The 17248-nt window shown below is 41.9% G+C and overlaps 1 protein-coding gene across 2 annotated transcripts in view; it reads right to left on the bottom strand.

Moving 5' to 3' along the window:
• Positions 1-17248, bottom strand: part of LOC111143469 (mitogen-activated protein kinase kinase kinase 20) — a 178799-nt gene extending 161551 nt beyond the window's left edge. For both annotated transcript variants that reach the window (XM_022497239.1, XM_022497249.1), the window contains exons 1-2: positions 17207-17248; positions 4372-4564 (exon numbers count right to left, since the gene is read on the bottom strand). In XM_022497239.1, coding sequence (XP_022352947.1) covers positions 4372-4530 — 159 coding nt within the window. In that variant the 5' untranslated portion in view covers positions 4531-4564; positions 17207-17248. The remainder of the gene's footprint in view (positions 1-4371; positions 4565-17206) is intronic.

Raw genomic sequence — 17248 nt, 5'->3', positions numbered from 1 at the left:
CAGACTCTGTGCTGAGCACAGAGCCTGACATGGGGCTCGATCTCACCACCCTGAGATCATGACCTCATCAGGAACCAAGAGGTGGATGCTTAATCAACTGTGCCACACAGGCACCCCCAAAGGCTTTTTTTTTTTTTTTTAAAGATTTTATTTATTTGATAGAGCACCAGCAAGAGAGGGAACATAAGCCAGAGGAGTGGGAGAGGGAGAAGCAGGCTTCTTACTGAACAGGGAACCCGATGCAGGGCTGATCCCTGGACCCTAAGATCATGACCTGAGCCGAAGGCAGAGGTTTAACCAGACTGAGCCACCAAGACACCTCAGCTCTTTTTTAAAAGTAAATCTACTTGGAGCGCTTGGGTAGCTCAGTGGGTTAAGCCTCTGCCTTCAGCTCAGATCATGATCCCAGGATGCTGGGATAGAGCCCCACGTCGGGGGGCGGGGGTGGTCCCTGCTCAGTGGAGAGACTGCTTCCCCTCCCCCCGCTTGCCTCTCTGCCTATTGTGATCTTTCTCTGTCAAATAAATAAATAAAATCTTTAAAAAATAAAAAAATAAAAGTAAGTCTATAATAAACAAAACTTGTATCCAAATCTTGGTTTCTAAATATCAGAGTCCCAAATCAGGTACCCAGAACCAAGGTTTCTTGAAGAAATGACTGATTCCAGTAATCAAGCAGGAACTAGATCAGCCTGGAACATCTTCTTGTGCAAGGAAGTAAGAAAATGCTAAAAAGTGATGGAGACACCAAAAGACAAGGGAACTAACTTGAAGGGACTCTTGCATTGGGACATTTTCAGCATGAAAGTGAGAAACAATGTAATACGATATAACATTTTGAATTTGAAAAAGAATCCAGAAGTCTATAAAAAGACAATCGGTGAATGAGCAGGTAAATAAGTAAATGAAGAAAGGAAGGCTCTCATTTATGCTAGAACTTTTTGCTGTCTACGCAGTTAATGGTCATAATAACATCTGATTCAAACAAGAGTTGCCAACAGATGCTCAAAACATTGGGTAACTTTTGTTGAGAGAAGATATTTACATAACCTCAGAGTATCTTTCAAAGGCTTAATTATTAATTACAAAGGCAAAAAGGGTATTTTTTTTCTGTAGAGAATTTGGGTGAACCCCTCTTAGTCGAAGGTTCAAAATTAGCATCACCAGTAACGAGACAAACTGACATCATGGTCTCCCATTAAAATAAGCCAAGGGCATATGACCTCTGAAGTATTCCTACCAAAACTACATAAACTTAAACTAGGCAAGAGGAAGGGAAAATCAGATAAACCCAAAATGAGGGACATTCTACATAACTGTCCTGCACTCTTCAAAAATGTCAAATTTTAAAAGACAAAGAAGAGCAGAGAAACTGCCCAGTTAAAGCAGATTAAACAGGTATACCATTGAAGTGTAATATGTGATCCTGATTGGATCCTGGGTTGAAAAAAACTACCATTAAAAAGTCCTCACTGGGACAGTCCACAAAATTTGAATCCAGACTGTAGGACAGGTAATATTATTGCATTAGTATTAAATTTTCTAATTGGATAGTTGTGCTACGGTTGCATTCTTGGGAGACGCTCAAGTGTTTAGGGATAAATGTACCTAGTACCTGTGATTTATCTCATGGTTCAATAAAATATAGATGAATATGGGGGCGCCTGGGTGACTTAGTCAGTTAAGCATCCGACTCTTGGTCTCAGCTCAGGTCATGGTCTCAGGGTCCTGTACCGGGCTCCACGCTCAGCAGGGAGTCTGAAGATTCTCTCCTTTTGCCCTCTTCCCATTCTTTCTCTTTCGATTTCTTTCAAAATAAATAAATATGTATGAATACATATAAATTAATATAATATATAAAGAGAGAGCAAATGTTGAAAAATGTTAATAAGTGGTGATTCCAGGGGAATGCTAGAATTCACAGTACCATTCTTATAGTTATTCCCTAGGTATAAAATCTTTTAAAAATTAAGTTTTAAAAAACTACACAGATTTTAAATAAATTCAATTTTTCTTTTCTTCTAAATTAAAAAATTAATAAATATTCACTAATGCCGAGAAAAGTAACACATCCTAAATTAGAGGTCTACAAAAAAGTCAAAATAGAAGGTCTTCTTTCCTCGTACATATGTGAAATTCAAGAGTTTGGTAAATATTTTCTCCACCTACCTTTCATCACTAAGTTCATAAAACATAATCCAACATCAGGTCCCTCTTAAGAGTTCCATGAGTGAGCTACAAACATGTTATTAAGCGTCCCACTGCTTCTTGGCAAAAGTGATCAAGTAACATAAAACTGAATCTACACATTGGAAAAAAATCCAGAGCTTACTACTTTTACCTTACTTAGAAAACGCCTAGCCAGCAAGCTCACCCATAGCTCATAAAGCATAACAAAAATCAACCTAAGAAATGCGCATTGCCTTTCCCAATAACTGCCAAGCCCTGGCCAAAATGTTTTCTATCCCAAACGCATGTTGACTCAGTAAGCTGGAGGATGCTCTGCAGTAATTCACCCCGTCTCCTTTTCGCTGACAGTCACTGGCAAACCAAGCCCCCAAAGCTGTATTTATATCACTGTAAATCAACTCAATTTCTGAATGATAACCCATCTAGGTTAAATACCTACATAAGAGCCGGACTTGGGCGTTTCCAATTCCTGCTTCCCCACCCCCGTGCTTTCCTATGTCATTTTCCTGCTTTCTTAAAGATAGTAAAAAAATAAAATAAAATAATAAATGATATTATGTATAGGGTGTGGGGGTGGAGTGAGTAGGCTGCAATTACTGTTTTCCTGGCAAAATCTGCTCTTGGACTCAAAGGTCTTTCTCACACCCAACAATCGTCTAAGAACATGCTTGTACAGAAGCTGCATGACCTAATGCTTACAAACATTAGCAGGTTTAAATATTCTAAATATAAATTTGATGGAATTGGTTTATTTTCTATTTAATCTGGTCAACTACAGATTTCAGAGTTCAGAACTACAGAACAAGAGATCTGATCTCTTGGATTTTACTTGCCCCTCCTGAGGTACCTTAATACATTTTCCAGATCTCTACTTCCCCATCTAGAAAATGGGTACAATAATGCTTGCCTGTAAAGGACATAAGAGTTCACTAGATAAACGCAGCTAGGCTCTGTCCAGAGTAAGAAATGGTTTTACTATGTGGCTATTTTAAAATGTGTTCATGGAGAAATAAAGGGGAGGAAACTTTTTCTACATAGCACCGGTCTGTTTTGTATACACACTGTCATGAAAAGCTATCGCTCTTTAATGCTTTCCACAACCTACAGGTACCCTCAGGCAGAAAGATCTTAGTCCTGCTCACCTGGCTTCAACAAATTGGAAGCCGAGCTGGTGACCAGAGTCACACAGCCCTTCTGGGAGGAAACACCACAAAGGTTGCCTTTCAGGTCCCCTTCTCTAATCAACTGCTGTGGTTCACTGACAGCAGTTAATGGAGAAAAACAAAAATGAAATCATTCAGGGGAGATTAAAAGATATTTATGGCAAAGTTCCCTTTAAAAAGACACAGGGGGAAAACAAACAAACAAACAAAAACCCACCACAATAATTAGCCAAAACAGGACATAAATAGAAATGACCAAAACTAGCTCCAGAGGGTAAAAGCTGCGAATGCCACTGAGCCCCTGCAGGTCAGCTCCACAATTAGCTTTATTCTCCAGGTACTAAACTGGGGACTCCGGGACCACGCTGCGTGTTATTCCTAAGGAAGAGGAAGGGCCTTGGTAGGAGTCGCGTGCTTCCCCGGAACCAGCACAAGTGCCAGACTCGGGAAGCCAAGGCTCCTTTCTGATTTTACAAATAGGGCAGCTGTTTGTCTAGCACCTGTTAATTCTTTATTAAGACGAAGTCCAAGTAGAGGTGAAATCCAAGAAGCTAGTATTATTTATATTTCAGTAGAAAAATAACGCTTTTTATTTTTTAAAAGACAACTCCTGATGGCCACAAATTCACAAAACCCAAAATAGAAAGGGAGTAAAAATGTTCACACATTACTCTTTACTGACCCCTCTCGGCTGACCTGGGAAAAGGCAAAGCCTGAAGCCTCAGAAGGTTTGAAACCTCACCTTCCCCTCAAGGAGAGCCCAGAGAACATTCGGTCTTTCATGCCTTGGAAACAAATCCTCTCAGTTCAGATGACCCCTAGGAGAACTCAACCCTAAAGCACATGTGGCAGGGATTTCTATTTCTGGGGCTCCCAGAATGGAATTGGGAAACAGCTTCGTGGATCAGCCCCAAAGGCCTGGCTTGAGAGGTCCCTGACAGCCCGTGACCTCTGACTGGGGTTGAACAGCTTACGTAAGTGCCATCGCGACCATTCCTGACAGCAGAAGAAGACCTTACCTCTTTCTCTATTTTGAGCAGCTTCTTCACAGCCACCTCCTTGTCCTGGGATATCCATCTGGCTCGATATACACTCCCAAAACTTCCTCCACCGCAGTTTTCAAAAAACTGCAAGTCATCAAATTTAATTTGCACAAAGGAGGCACCGAGAGACGACATCTCATAATGACAAAGGATTAGACTCCCACAAAATCTGCGGAGACAAAGCGAAAAAAAAGTTGGATCATAAACATATTAGAACCAATCCTCTGAATCCCACTTTAGATAACGTGTAACAAGCGCCGCAAAACTTCCAGAAAGAGCCGTGATGACTTAGGAGAAAGGAAAGCAAGGCTATGAACAAATCAAAATGAAAAACCCTTACCCTGGCAGCCCGTGCAAAAGTCAACAGCCACTTGTCCAGACTCTGAAACCCAGCTGTTCGCAGAGAAATGGCTCAGATTTCCCCCCTGACAAAACCCGTCACGGTACTTCCTGCACATCCCCAGGAGCTCTGGCGAAAGGCTACTGTGTCACCAGGTCTATCACAAAGCCCTGACAGACGGGAGGCATGCTTTCGGCAGCAAGCTTGCACAGCTCTCCCGGTATCCGAGGCACGCCGTCTCTCCACGTTGTGCTCACTTCACGCAAAATATACATAACCTAAGCGGCCGGGCATCCCGGCACAGGGAGGGCCAAAATGCTGCAAACTCAACACACGTTCAGGGCGTCTATTCCGAAAGCAAATGTTCCGTGGAGGGATGACTGAAAAGCTGGCCAAGGGTTTGCCACAAGTGGCTCCCTGGACTGTATACTGTAGCAGAACTTAATTAAAGAGGAGAAAATTTGCCCTTGATTACAATATATTAAGTCATCCAAAGAATTCTGCCAAGAATGTTTAAAAAAAAAAATATTATGTTTGTCTCCAGAGGAACAGATTACCCCTCCCAGAGATTATTACAGTGATATTTTCTGCAGACTAAGGAGTTTTACTATTATCCAGGTAAGTGGTCATTCTTTACACCCCATGCCAAACCACAGATGAGCAGGAAAAAGAAAACAAAAACCTACAAACAAGAAAACAATGGACTAAAATCTTGAACCTGCGTAAGAAGCAGGTGGATGACAAAAGTCTGCACACATGTTCTTGCCAAATTGTAAACCAGATTCTCACAATGAGGGAGCAAAGAGACAAAAACATACACATGCAAAAACAACAAGCCTGGGTCCTCATCACTGTTAATGTCAGGAAAGATTTAAAAAAAAAAAAAAAAGGGCAGAAAAATTTCATAAGGAGACATAAACAAACATGAGGACCAAATGCAGTAACTGACCACCGACTGGATATTGGCATCAAAAAACAAAATCTACAGAAAGTATTATTGGGATTTGAGGAAAACTTGAATACTAACTATATATTGGGTACTATTATCTTATCCATGCAGAATAATGGTATTCTGGTCTGGTAGGAGGATGTTCTTGTTTTTGGGAGACTACTGGGAGGCATATTTAAGCATTATACCTACAACTTGATTTAAAATGGTACAACCTTCCCCTCAACTTTCAAAAACAGTGCATGGGTATAGAGAGAGAGGAAGCAAATGTGGCAAAATATTAAGAACTCATGAATCTAGGCAAAAGTTATAGGAGTGCTTCACTACTCTTTCCATTCTCTGTGGGGTTTGATTATTTTCAAAACAAAAAGGTGGAGGGGGCAGTTTGTATCCATATAAATGGACAAATTTTCTTCATAAACAAATTGAAGCTCTGTTGAGTGCTGTACACAGTCGGCTCAGAGATCTTAACGTGCAGCTGACTAGCAGCCCCATTTTTGGAACATCATGTCACTGAGGAATGCTGATTTCTTTTTCCTTCTTTTTTTCTTCCCTTTTTTTTTTTTTTTTTTTTTTAAGTAAGCTCTATGGCTAATGTGGAGTTTGAACTCACAGCCCCAAGATCAAGAGTCACATGCTGTATCTACTGAGCCAGCCAAATGCCCCAAGAATGCTGATTCCCCACACGAAGTCAAACTCTGCTTTACCCCTTGGAGAAGACAAGAGAGAGGATTGGGTTTTGTTTTTTTTTGTTTTTGTTTTTTGTTTTTTGTTTTTTTTTCCACTTTAAGTTTAAAAGCTAGCTTACAGTCTACATAAAAATACAGGGCCAAAAAACCTACCACATCCAGCTTTAGTCTATACACATGTGAGTCAACAATTTACCTTATTAACTTTTGCTTCAATTCATATCAGTTAATTATAGAAAAGAATAAAGTTTGGATAAAATTTAGGAATGTGCCAAAGGTAGGTAAAAAGAATATGCAAGCTACAAAGGTGGTTCAACAAAATCTGAAGCACCACTTGCAAGATTCCCTGCGTGTTACTGATGCGAGGTCTACATTGTTATTTTAATGTTATCAAAGTATAAAAATAAAATAGGACTACAAAGCCTATAATAAAAAATAAAACTCTCCTCCACCCCTCCCCACACCCAATTCTCTCTCCAGAGGGAACTAATTTCGACTACTCTAGCATTTTCTTCTGCTATTTACCTCTATATTTCTACAAAATGTGTTCATATTGCTATTTCTCGATTGTTCCATTTCAGATATTACCTATTAACTTCTCCTTGTGGAAGAAAAGGATTTAGTTTTCATAAATCTCCTTTATTCCTGCATAGAAATACATCACACTTGCCAATCCTCCCAACTTCCAAATATATTTTAACATTTAGTTAAATCAATAGTCAGTAGTCTGACTACTGTAGACAAAGTAAATATTCTCAGGACTGCTATGTGGGATTCAATGATTTTTTTTCTTTCTTGGATAACTTTTTGTTTCTCCTAGAGTTATTAGTTGCTCCATTTTTGTTGTTTGCTTAGCACGTATGCACTGCATCGAACTCTCCCAAGAACTGCAAACCTCTTCTAACAAAATGAAAATGTCTGGTAATTTGGGGGAGAATGTTCTATTGTTTTTTCAGAAACATTCCTCCTGTACTCTTCATCTGGATTCAATCTGGCTGAATGGTTGCTATACAGGCCTGACTTGGACTGGAACTTCCCTTCACCATCATCCCAAAATTTCTTTCATCTTCTCTGTGAGAACCCCTGTCCTTGAATCCCCTGCTTTTTCTTTTTTGGTTTATTCCCTTGTTTTAACAGAGTACATCTCCCATTAACAACCTAATAGAGTATCCAGAATGCAGTTTTTTGTTTTTTTTTTTTAATCTGTGTGCCTTTAAATGTCTTCATTGGTACCCTGGCTGGCTCTGCAATTCCAGGTAGGAAATAACTTCAAAAGTATTCCTTCATAGTCTTCTAGTCTCTAATGCAGCTGCAAAGCAGCCTGACTGTGCTCTGGTAACTAATCCTTTTTATACTATTACTTCTTCTCTGAACACTTTTAGGACCCTGTATTCACTTCTGGAAGCTGAAATTAACAGCACATGTTGAGGAGAGTCTTTCATTCACTGGTAGGACATTCAGTGAACTCTCTCAGCCTGTGCTCTCAGTGAACGCGTATCTTTCAGTTCTGGGAAATTTTCTTGTGTTGCTCCTTTACCACCGACAACTTTTACTTCTTGTTTTCTCATACACGCATGAGGAACTACATGCAGTTTCCAATACTTGCTAACCTCTCTCACATCTCCATACCTTCACATAACCTAGTTCTACTTTGAATGTCCTTCTCTGCCCAGGAAACTCCTGTCCCCGACTACCTGCTTCAAGTCCCGTAAGCAGAATTAAGTTCTCCTTTTGTGCCTCAGCACCTTTCTTTACCTATTCAGCTTTCCCACTTACTTCCCACCAGACTGTAAATCCCTTAAAGGCAAGACTCATTTCTATTTCCATCTGGATCTTCAGCACCTAGTACACAGCCACACATGCTGCACATTTTCCATTCAAAAATTACTGAATGGATGAACAAATGAACAAATGAATGAATGGTTTCTGGCTATTCTTCCCTTACACTTTTTGTAGCTAGAAAGATTCCAATCAGCCTAAGTAAAATCTGACATCTGTAGTGTTTACAAGCTCCCCCCAGAGGATTGGGGAGCGAATCCTGATTTGGAAACTGCTGCCTAGGCTTCTTGGGAAACTGAGGAGAATATATTTGGGACTCCAGAATTAGGTATCTGTGAGTCCAAGGGAGAAGGAAGGCAAGGAGGAGGAATAGAAGGAGGACAAAGAGGAAGGAAATTCTTTTCAAAACAAACCTAGGGGGACGCCTGGGTGGCTCAGTGGGTTAAGCATCTGCCTTCAGCTCAGGTCATGATCCCAGGGGCCTCAGATCCAGTCCTGCATTTGGGTCCCTGCTCAGTGGGAAGCCTGCTTCTCCCTTTTCGCTCTGCTCCTCCCTACTTGCACTCTCCCTCAATCTGACAAATAAACAAAATCTTAAAAAAAAAAAAAAAAAAAGCCTAGAGATCTAAACCAGGATGAGATCAATATGAATAAATCTAAACTTTCTGTACAGAGCAAGTCCAGGGAGTACGGATGAACCGAGGTAGGATCGCTTACATTTGAAACTGACCTGAGGAAGGCTGACCTCTGAGAAGTATTGTTCTCCAGGCCCTTCATTCCTTGAGATGACGCAACTAACTAATCCTGTTCTTCCCAGAATCATTGTTACTCACTTTGTGATACATCTTGCTATGTATGAATGGAACTATGTAATTACTTGAATGTTTTATTGAGACCATAAAAAAATTAAGTCCCATCTTTATTACTGAAGAGACTAACAATTTTGGGGTGTACGAGTACAGGTTTTAATTTCAGTGAGCTTGCAAAGCATTATGGACTCAGCTGAGAAACCCGACTGAAATCCCCACTGCCTTCTATAGGAGTATCAGACCGCATACAGGTTTTCCCCACTATCCGAAAGTAGAGCCTTCCTTTGAAACCTTTCATTAGCGAAAATGGCGTAAAGCGAAAAAGCAACTGCCATTAATTTACAAGGAGAAAATTTTGAGTATTTCCAGACTCCAAAATTAACCCCTCTTAGGCTTTTCGGATAGCTTATGACCCATCTTGCTGATGGATGCAGTAAATAAATCAAGATAAAGAAAGTATAGATGCTCTCAGACAATTCAAAGCTACGGTGGCTTGATGCTGAGTGCTGTACCAGGGGTAGGGGGCTGGGGTGCGTCCCTCCTCTATTAACAGCTCACTGCAAAATAAATGCTGAATGCAATTTTCCCTTTTTGTCTTTCTTTCCCTAAAAGTGAAAATCCTCTTCAGATTTCTTTCAGTTAGCAAAACCAGGTATTAACTTAGGTCTCTCGTAAGAGCAAAGTGGTGTAACACAAATTTTCAAAAAACGGAAGATATTCATTTTTCCCCTTGAGCTATCCTCCTTTAATTTAAATCATTACTCAAAGAGGATCAACTTATGATCAGAAGAACGGAAAATAGGAGTTGCTGATTAATCACACTTAGAGCATCCTAGGGAAGACTACTACCTGATCAAATTATGTCTAACTTTTCAGAGGTGTTCTTCAGTGAATACACCCAAATGTAATGAGTCATCCATACAAAGGTATTTACCTAGCATACCCAATCAAGTGATGTTTATATCCCACCATGTTAAAATAATTGCTTTTACACAGGAAAGGCAATTTTTCTCCATGCAACAATCCCCAGTCCTATTTTTGTAGCATTTTAACTTTTGTTTCATAAATTCACACAGCTGTTTTAAATATTAATAAGGATCTACCACACAGCACTGAAGGGTAAGCTAGAGCGGAGATATCACAAAAATCAAAGCATAACAGGGTGTCAGAGCACTGAAAAGGCTGAAAATCACTAACAAGTGCTGGTGGAAGCCAATCACTTGAATACTTGAATAGTAAAAAAAACTTATTCAATTTTTAAAAAGTGAAAATCGAAATTTAAAAAGATTTTTAACTATTAACTAAACTGCTGAAAGCACATATATTATCACGATCAGCAAACTGTCAAAAGTGAAACCATATGGAGGCATAAAACCTTAAATAGAGTTTTATTTGACTTTAAGGTTTTCAGTTTTCTAGTCCAAAAAAATGACTTTTGTCCTGAATTAAAAACAAAATAAAGGAAGAAAAGATCCTGCTAACATTCTAAAATTAAAAAAACAAAACAAAACAAAACAAAAAAACAAGCTCTAGGCTTAGATGGATAATAAGTTTGAACTCTGCCTCTAGCTCTTGGTAACCCTTCAACCAATCACCTTTTCTGATCGTGACCTCTCTAGACCAAGTAAGTTAAAAAAAAACTTGAAAGCTCTTCCATTCTGTTACCAAATGACTCCAAGTTGCTAGCTCAAAAGTTATCCAGTTTGCAGAATATTATTTGAATTCTTTAAGGAGTGTCCTTTCCCAATAACAGCTATTTCAACACAAAAGCAGCATGGTCCAGGGAAAAGACCCCAGTTAGATCCAGTAGCGAATGTGAACTTACTAGCTGTTAGACCTTGGCCCAGTAGCAAATGTGAACTTACTAGTGTACTTCTCAGATCTCAGTCTTCTCACAGGCAACAATACCCGTCCTGCTTGGTGCTGAGAAGTGGGAGACGTGAAAGTGCTTTGTGCAGTGCCCAGCGCCTAGTAAACAATACTCAACAAATGGAAAGGACCATTGTCAAGTTATCTTAATAAGTCTTATCATCATAGACTTCGGCTTTCATCGTTCAGTCTGCTCTCCTCCATACTTCTCTTCCCTCTGTTTTCAGAATTGTTTTATATCTCCAGTAGCTTGGCAGAGCAATGATTAATAAATAAATGTACTATTGGTCCCTTCTTATCTGTGTATGTTTTAATTTTTTCCTCACTCCTCTGTTTGCTGCTTTTGGTTTGGGTCGCTTTTGCAAGATCTTATTAGTGTGTAATCACAATTTTCTTTTGAACTTTTTCATAAGGAGAATAATTTATTAAACGACGATACTTTTTTTTTTTTTTTTTGCACTTTTTAGATATCAGAGTTTCTAGGACCTACTTATTTCAATTATGGCATTCACTTTGGTAGTTTCCTTGAGTATTCCTACTTTCCATGGTGGCCACTGTCTGCCTTTAGATATTATCTACTGCATATCAAATGGATTCAAGAAACTGTAACCACCGTCATTAAATACTTGCAAATCATAACTTTTTTTTAAATTAAATCCACCTTCTAAAAGGACTAACTGTACTAGAAAATAGGTCTTTGGACTTTTTCTGCATTTTTCTACTTTTTACACGAGCCTGTAATTTCTGAATGCAGATTCTTCCTCTTTTTCTATCCTTAACTGACATTTTCCTTTTTCTCTTCCTCATAAAAATTACAAGTTTATTTTTGATGCCATATAGGAAGAAAACTAATTTATTTTAGAATGACCTGAATAGGACCAAAAGGGGAAAAAAAAACAACCTTTTAGAGAATAGCCCTCAACAAATTCTTCTGCCAACCTTGCTGCTCTAATATTTATTTATGCTAGCATTGTTTTAGCCTCCTTAACATAGATCAGTGAATAAGACAAAAATGTGCTTTACCTTCATGTGTATTAAAACAATGCCACTTGGTTTATGGCTCTACAATGATTTTTCTCCTCCAAGTCTAATCTTCAAAACATGGGGAGAGCTTGACTTGGTGTCTTTGTTCAGAACAGCAAGGGCAAAGATCCTAACATTCTGTTCTTGAGCAGGGCTGTTCGTTTACTGTTTTTGTTTTTTAAACCACGCAAAGAAAGATCTGCAAGACTAGCTAGAGGAGAGTAGGTATGCAAATAGAACCAACTAGTATCGGGGACCATGGACACTCCTTCCTCCCTTCAAGGCTGCGCCTGAAAAGCAGCTGATCTTGTGCAGAAGAGGTTGGGCTCAGTGAATAGGCTCTTTAGTCGTGACTATCAGAGAGAAATAGACTTTGAGACTCTTAAAAAACAGCTACTGTTTCATTTTTTTGTGAGTCTATGCTTGACCGTACAAGTGACAAATCCCTCTAATTAGAGCCAAGGTTAAAATACAAATGAGCCAGTTAAATGAAACATTCTGATTTGTCCTTTAATATTTCAATTAACTGAAGACAGACTTCCATGACACATTTCCCTGCCAGAAATGTTGTTACTGGAGGCAAAACACTGGAGGAAGAGGAATGTAGGAGGCAGGGGGCACTTCCGCCACAGAAATACTGCGTGGAAACGTGTCTGTGCTTAAACCGAAGCCCAACTAGGCCACATGAGGCCGGTACAATGGGTGACCTGGGGTCCCTGCAGAGGAACCGTGTCCAAGGACTGGAGGCCCGGGAAGAGAGCTGGGCCAGAGTCTGGGAGGGGAGCAAAGGAGCATTGAGAGGGCACATTTCCACCAGCAGCTGGAAGAGGAATTCACAGATGTTTGGGGGTGGGAATAGGGGTAGGGGAGAAAACAAGACGAAACAAGGCTTACTTCAGTCAGTGGGCCTAGCCATCCCTAATGCTGCTGCTACTTGGCTTTTGTTTCTACCCCTAACCATGTTCCATCAGACAGAAGCTATCTGACCCCTCCTGCCAGCTAACAAACAGTTGTGCTCTTGGACTAATTACCTAGAACAAATGTGCCCTGAGAAGGGTCAACAAGACAGTTAAAACCTAGTAACCTCGACATAAGATGAAAGCAAATGGGGACTGTTAAAACCAGAGGAGGCCACGGAAGACCCCACATTATGCTTCACTGATCTAAAAATTCCAGCAAGAATTCCAGGTTATTAGAGTCGCCTAAGAAGCAAACATGCCACTCTGTCTAGTAGTGAGCTGCCTGTCCTGGAGAGGTTCAACGGGACGTGGGCACGCGCAACAGGAGATTCTTGTAACAGCCAGAACAGCGACCCTGTGAGTATTCTGTGACTAATCAACCTACTATAAAGGATGCATGGTCTCCCTCCCCAGGTATACATGAACCTGACTCGGGAGTCCCCGGCAAGGCAGAGGAGCAGTGATGGCCGTCAGCGATGGAGATGATAGAGATAACTGGGCCATTCTCCTCAATTTCTCCTCCCAAACGGGCTGGGAAGGCAAGAGTCATACTCCAGATTTCTATCCTACAACTAATCTTTCCCCTCACCCCTTCCTCTCCTCTGTTCCCAAAGCAAAGAACTTTGTGCACACTGAAAGCCCCAGGATAACCACCGAAAATAAAAACTCTGGGTGATGATCTACTGCTATTCTTCTCTCGGCAAAATGGAACCATGTTACCCCATGCGGTGGGCGGGGCTGCAAAGCCTAATGGGGCAGGTCCATCCATCAGAGCCAGGCTCTTCCTCCCCCACACGCCGACTACCCCGAACAGCACAGAAGGTGTATGAGTAAACCCACGACCTACAAGAGTCCATTTCACCTTAACGTCTGGAGGAATAAACACGCCAAGTGTCTGCCTGTCCTGGTTTGTCCAATAGTCAAACAGTACAGAAGAGAATGCAACATTCAGATGAATTTTTAAGATGAAATACAAGATTTTTAAAGAAAGTGCTTGTTTACATGGGGGAGTATTTGTGGCTCTATTTACAGATCCCTGAAGAAATACATTCTTCTCCACAACAGGGTACTCTGGTAGAAAAGTTTCATCAGCGAAGATTCACTCCATGACCTTTAGATAGCGATTCTTGCCTTCTCTTTTCGGTTTTCTTCTACAGAGTCCAGAAAGAAGGATGTCAGCCCCTGAAGACAAGCTGTGCTCAAAGGCAGCTCTAAGAATGTTTCCAAGTAATTTTGGTTTTGGTCTTCCAGGTCATAACCTTCCCTTATTCGTATAACTCCCGAGTTCTTCAAATTCCTCATATAGATATCTAAATGCAATAAGCTTCAGATTCTTTCCCCCCAAGTATCACAAACCTGCTTTACAAATCCTTAAAGCAGGAGAGTCACTAGGAAAACCTCCGAGCCCTGTACACTCCCATGAAGTATGCTTCGGGAACGGGGCCAGCTACCAAGGGCAAGCCTTACCTGGGTATAGACAGAACAAGCAACTTGCTCTGCGTCTAACTCGAGAATGCGGAAAAACACCTTTCTCGACCACTCAGGTATGGTGGCTGAAGTTTCCGATGCTGCTTCAAGCATTCCCGTGTGCAGTCTCATAGGCTTATGAACAAGCAGGTAGCACTGTCCCCAGTTTACAGATGCAAAAACAGACGATGAAGGGAATGAAAACTGCCCAAGCCAACCACCTAACTTATAAGTGACATGACCAGGACTCAAACTCAGCTCTGACTTCAAAGTCATATCATTTTTTTCCCCACCATATCGTAGGTCTTTTTTCCACTATAGCATTCCGTCCCCTCCTTCAAATCTGTCTCTTTTTTTTCCCTTTAAACAAGCTCTTTCTTTATGACAGTAATCACTAGATTGCTTATTATCCACCTAAAGTTCAATTTGAGGCTTTAATTTCCTATCAGCAACTGTAATGCGGGGTTAGAGTGTCAATGCATGGCTGCTTTGTCCCCGCAGAATCTTCTCCTGGGTTGGGATTATTTTAACTGCTACAGGGCATAATCGATGCTTCAGCAGCCCGTAGGATGGTCCCACACAAAAGCACCCATGTATCAGGCAAACCAATCTAAGCTCTCGCATTTATAGCTCTCTTTCCTTAACAGGTACAGTTTTCTGGTCACAGCTGGAGCTCTGGCTTATTTGTGTGTAGTGGGGCAAGGTTAATAGGCCACAAAAGAAGTAGCCTAAATCTTCCCTGCAGTAAGGCCAAAAGACGCCTTGGCTACTCCTATTACATTTAGATAGACAAGACACCCTCCCCGTCAATCTGTCCTGGGTAGAATAAAATGGAAAACAAATGATCCAAATTGATTTTTATTTTCAGTATCTCTGGATACAGATACAAGGCTATCTCATTCCAAGAAGTACTGTATCACCGCAAACATCTTTTTCTGGGTTTAAAAAGAAAAAAATCATTGATTCTCTCCTCTCTTTTCTTTGAATCCAACAATTTCTAAAAACTGTCCATTCTTCTCTTTGACTCCACACTAATAGCTTCATGTATGTCTGACCTCTTTTCACGAAACCTCACTGTAACACTGCTAGTGTTTTCTCTGACTAGATTATTCCCTCCACACCCCTCATAACTCCTGTTTATAGTTTTGTAGCCCTGTCAAAGTCAGTTTCACTGCTCATTCCAGATAGGCACTCAGCCAATATATTGCCAATAACACTCACTCTTGTGCTAACTTAAAATACACAGTGCAGCTTGCCAAGTTTCCTTATTTGGCAAGAAGGTCCCTTAGTTCCCAAGATCTTTGACCATCCATTTTTAGATCCAAATCCTCCTGCCTAATATTTGGATATTTCTCTTTTTAATGTGTCTTATGTGTTCCCGAAAAGAGTAAGAAGAGATCAGTCATCTATTTGCTTTCCTAGACAAGAAAAGTCTCCTTGCCATTGCACTGGGATCATTTACTTTGGAATTATTACCACTCTAACTTATGAATCAAACAATATTTTCCAAGTTAAAAAAAAAAAAAAACCTCCCAAAAAAGTTATAATAGGAATTATGTTGTGAAAGACTAAAATAAACAGTACACATTGCTTTATGGGACCATCTTCCTTTATCTTAATTCACTCTTTCCAAACAAACCAAATTCATGTTCATTTGCAATCTCTCTAATCTCTCACTATTGTAGCTGGAACTTTAAACAAAGGCTCTACAAATGACCAAAGCCATAATTAAAATGCATCCGTCATTTTTTTTTTTTTTTAATCGAAAAGCAACATGAAATTTCACCGTGGAGCTAGGCCCACTACAAAGAAGTCATCAACTGTCTTGAAGCACTTGTTTATTTTTGTCTTTAAATGTGTTTGTAGGTTCGGATCCGCAGAATCCCGACCGTTAGCGTCAAGTGAGGTCAAGAAAGCAAGAAGGCTCTCCTAAAACAGCTTCAGGGATAAAACAGAACATACTTTAGCAACCATCTTAGCTCAGATATCCTCGCATTAATTGCTAAGTGGATTCTAATACACCATTATTAACAGAGAGCTGCTTATCGTCATATCATTGGATCCGGCCACCAAATGATGTTGCTTTCGTTATTCAAGAAACTAACAGAAATACTAATTAAGTCCTCCATAAACAGCGCTTATGCAAACATCTCGAGGCGCATCAGAAACACACGCTTTCAGCAATCTAATAATGACCTGCCCCCTTTATTCAGGCAATTCGGAGCCATCTCGCCGGGTTTCTGGAAAAGTTGGTCTGCGAGCTGTCAGGAGCCAGCCAAGCGTCGCGGCGACCTCAGTTTGGCCCTCCAGGCTGGGGACAAGTCTCGGAGCCCGGGGGCCGCCACCGGGTCGCGGAGCAGCACCCTCGCCCCCGGTGGGAGGCAGAGGGGGCCGCTGGAGGGTGCGGGCGGCGCGAGCTGCACGCTGTCCCGGGGAGGGCCGGGGAGGGCGGCTCGCGGTGGGAGAAAAGCAGAAGTTACTGGTCTCCCCTCGCACGCACAGCCCTCTGCTGGGAAGCGGCCCGCGCCCTGCCCTGATTTGGAAAACTCGCGTTTCGCCTCCCAGAGGGGCCGCGTCGCCCGCGCCCAGGCCGGCGCTCCGGTGCTCGGGCCCCGCCGTTCCGCGAGGGGAAGCCGCGGCCCCCCGCTCCCGCGCCGCGCGCAGGGCCGGGAAAGCCCGACAGGCTGCGCCCGCCCTTCCGGACGCCAACTTCTGCGTGGGACCCGCCCGAACTTCCCGGGGCCTCCGGGCCGCCGCGCGGAACTCCGGCAACGCTCGCTCGGGCCGCAGCCGCCCGCACGGGCCCGGGGTCGGGGAGGGCGCGCGGCGGAGCCCCTCAGGCCGCCAGGGCCTCGGCCCCGAGACTCGCGAGCGCCGCGGGCCTCCGACCCACCCTCGCCCTCCGCGGCCTCCCGCCGGCCCCTTACCTGGCTCCCGGGCCGGGCGCGAGTAGCAGCCGGGGGCGCCGA

Source organism: Enhydra lutris, unplaced genomic scaffold (assembly GCF_002288905.1).
Source record: "Enhydra lutris kenyoni isolate GAN:26980312 unplaced genomic scaffold, ASM228890v2 scaffoldscaffold1, whole genome shotgun sequence".
Taxonomy (NCBI): Eukaryota; Metazoa; Chordata; class Mammalia; order Carnivora; family Mustelidae; genus Enhydra; species Enhydra lutris.
This window is presented reverse-complemented; position numbering and strand designations above follow the sequence as displayed.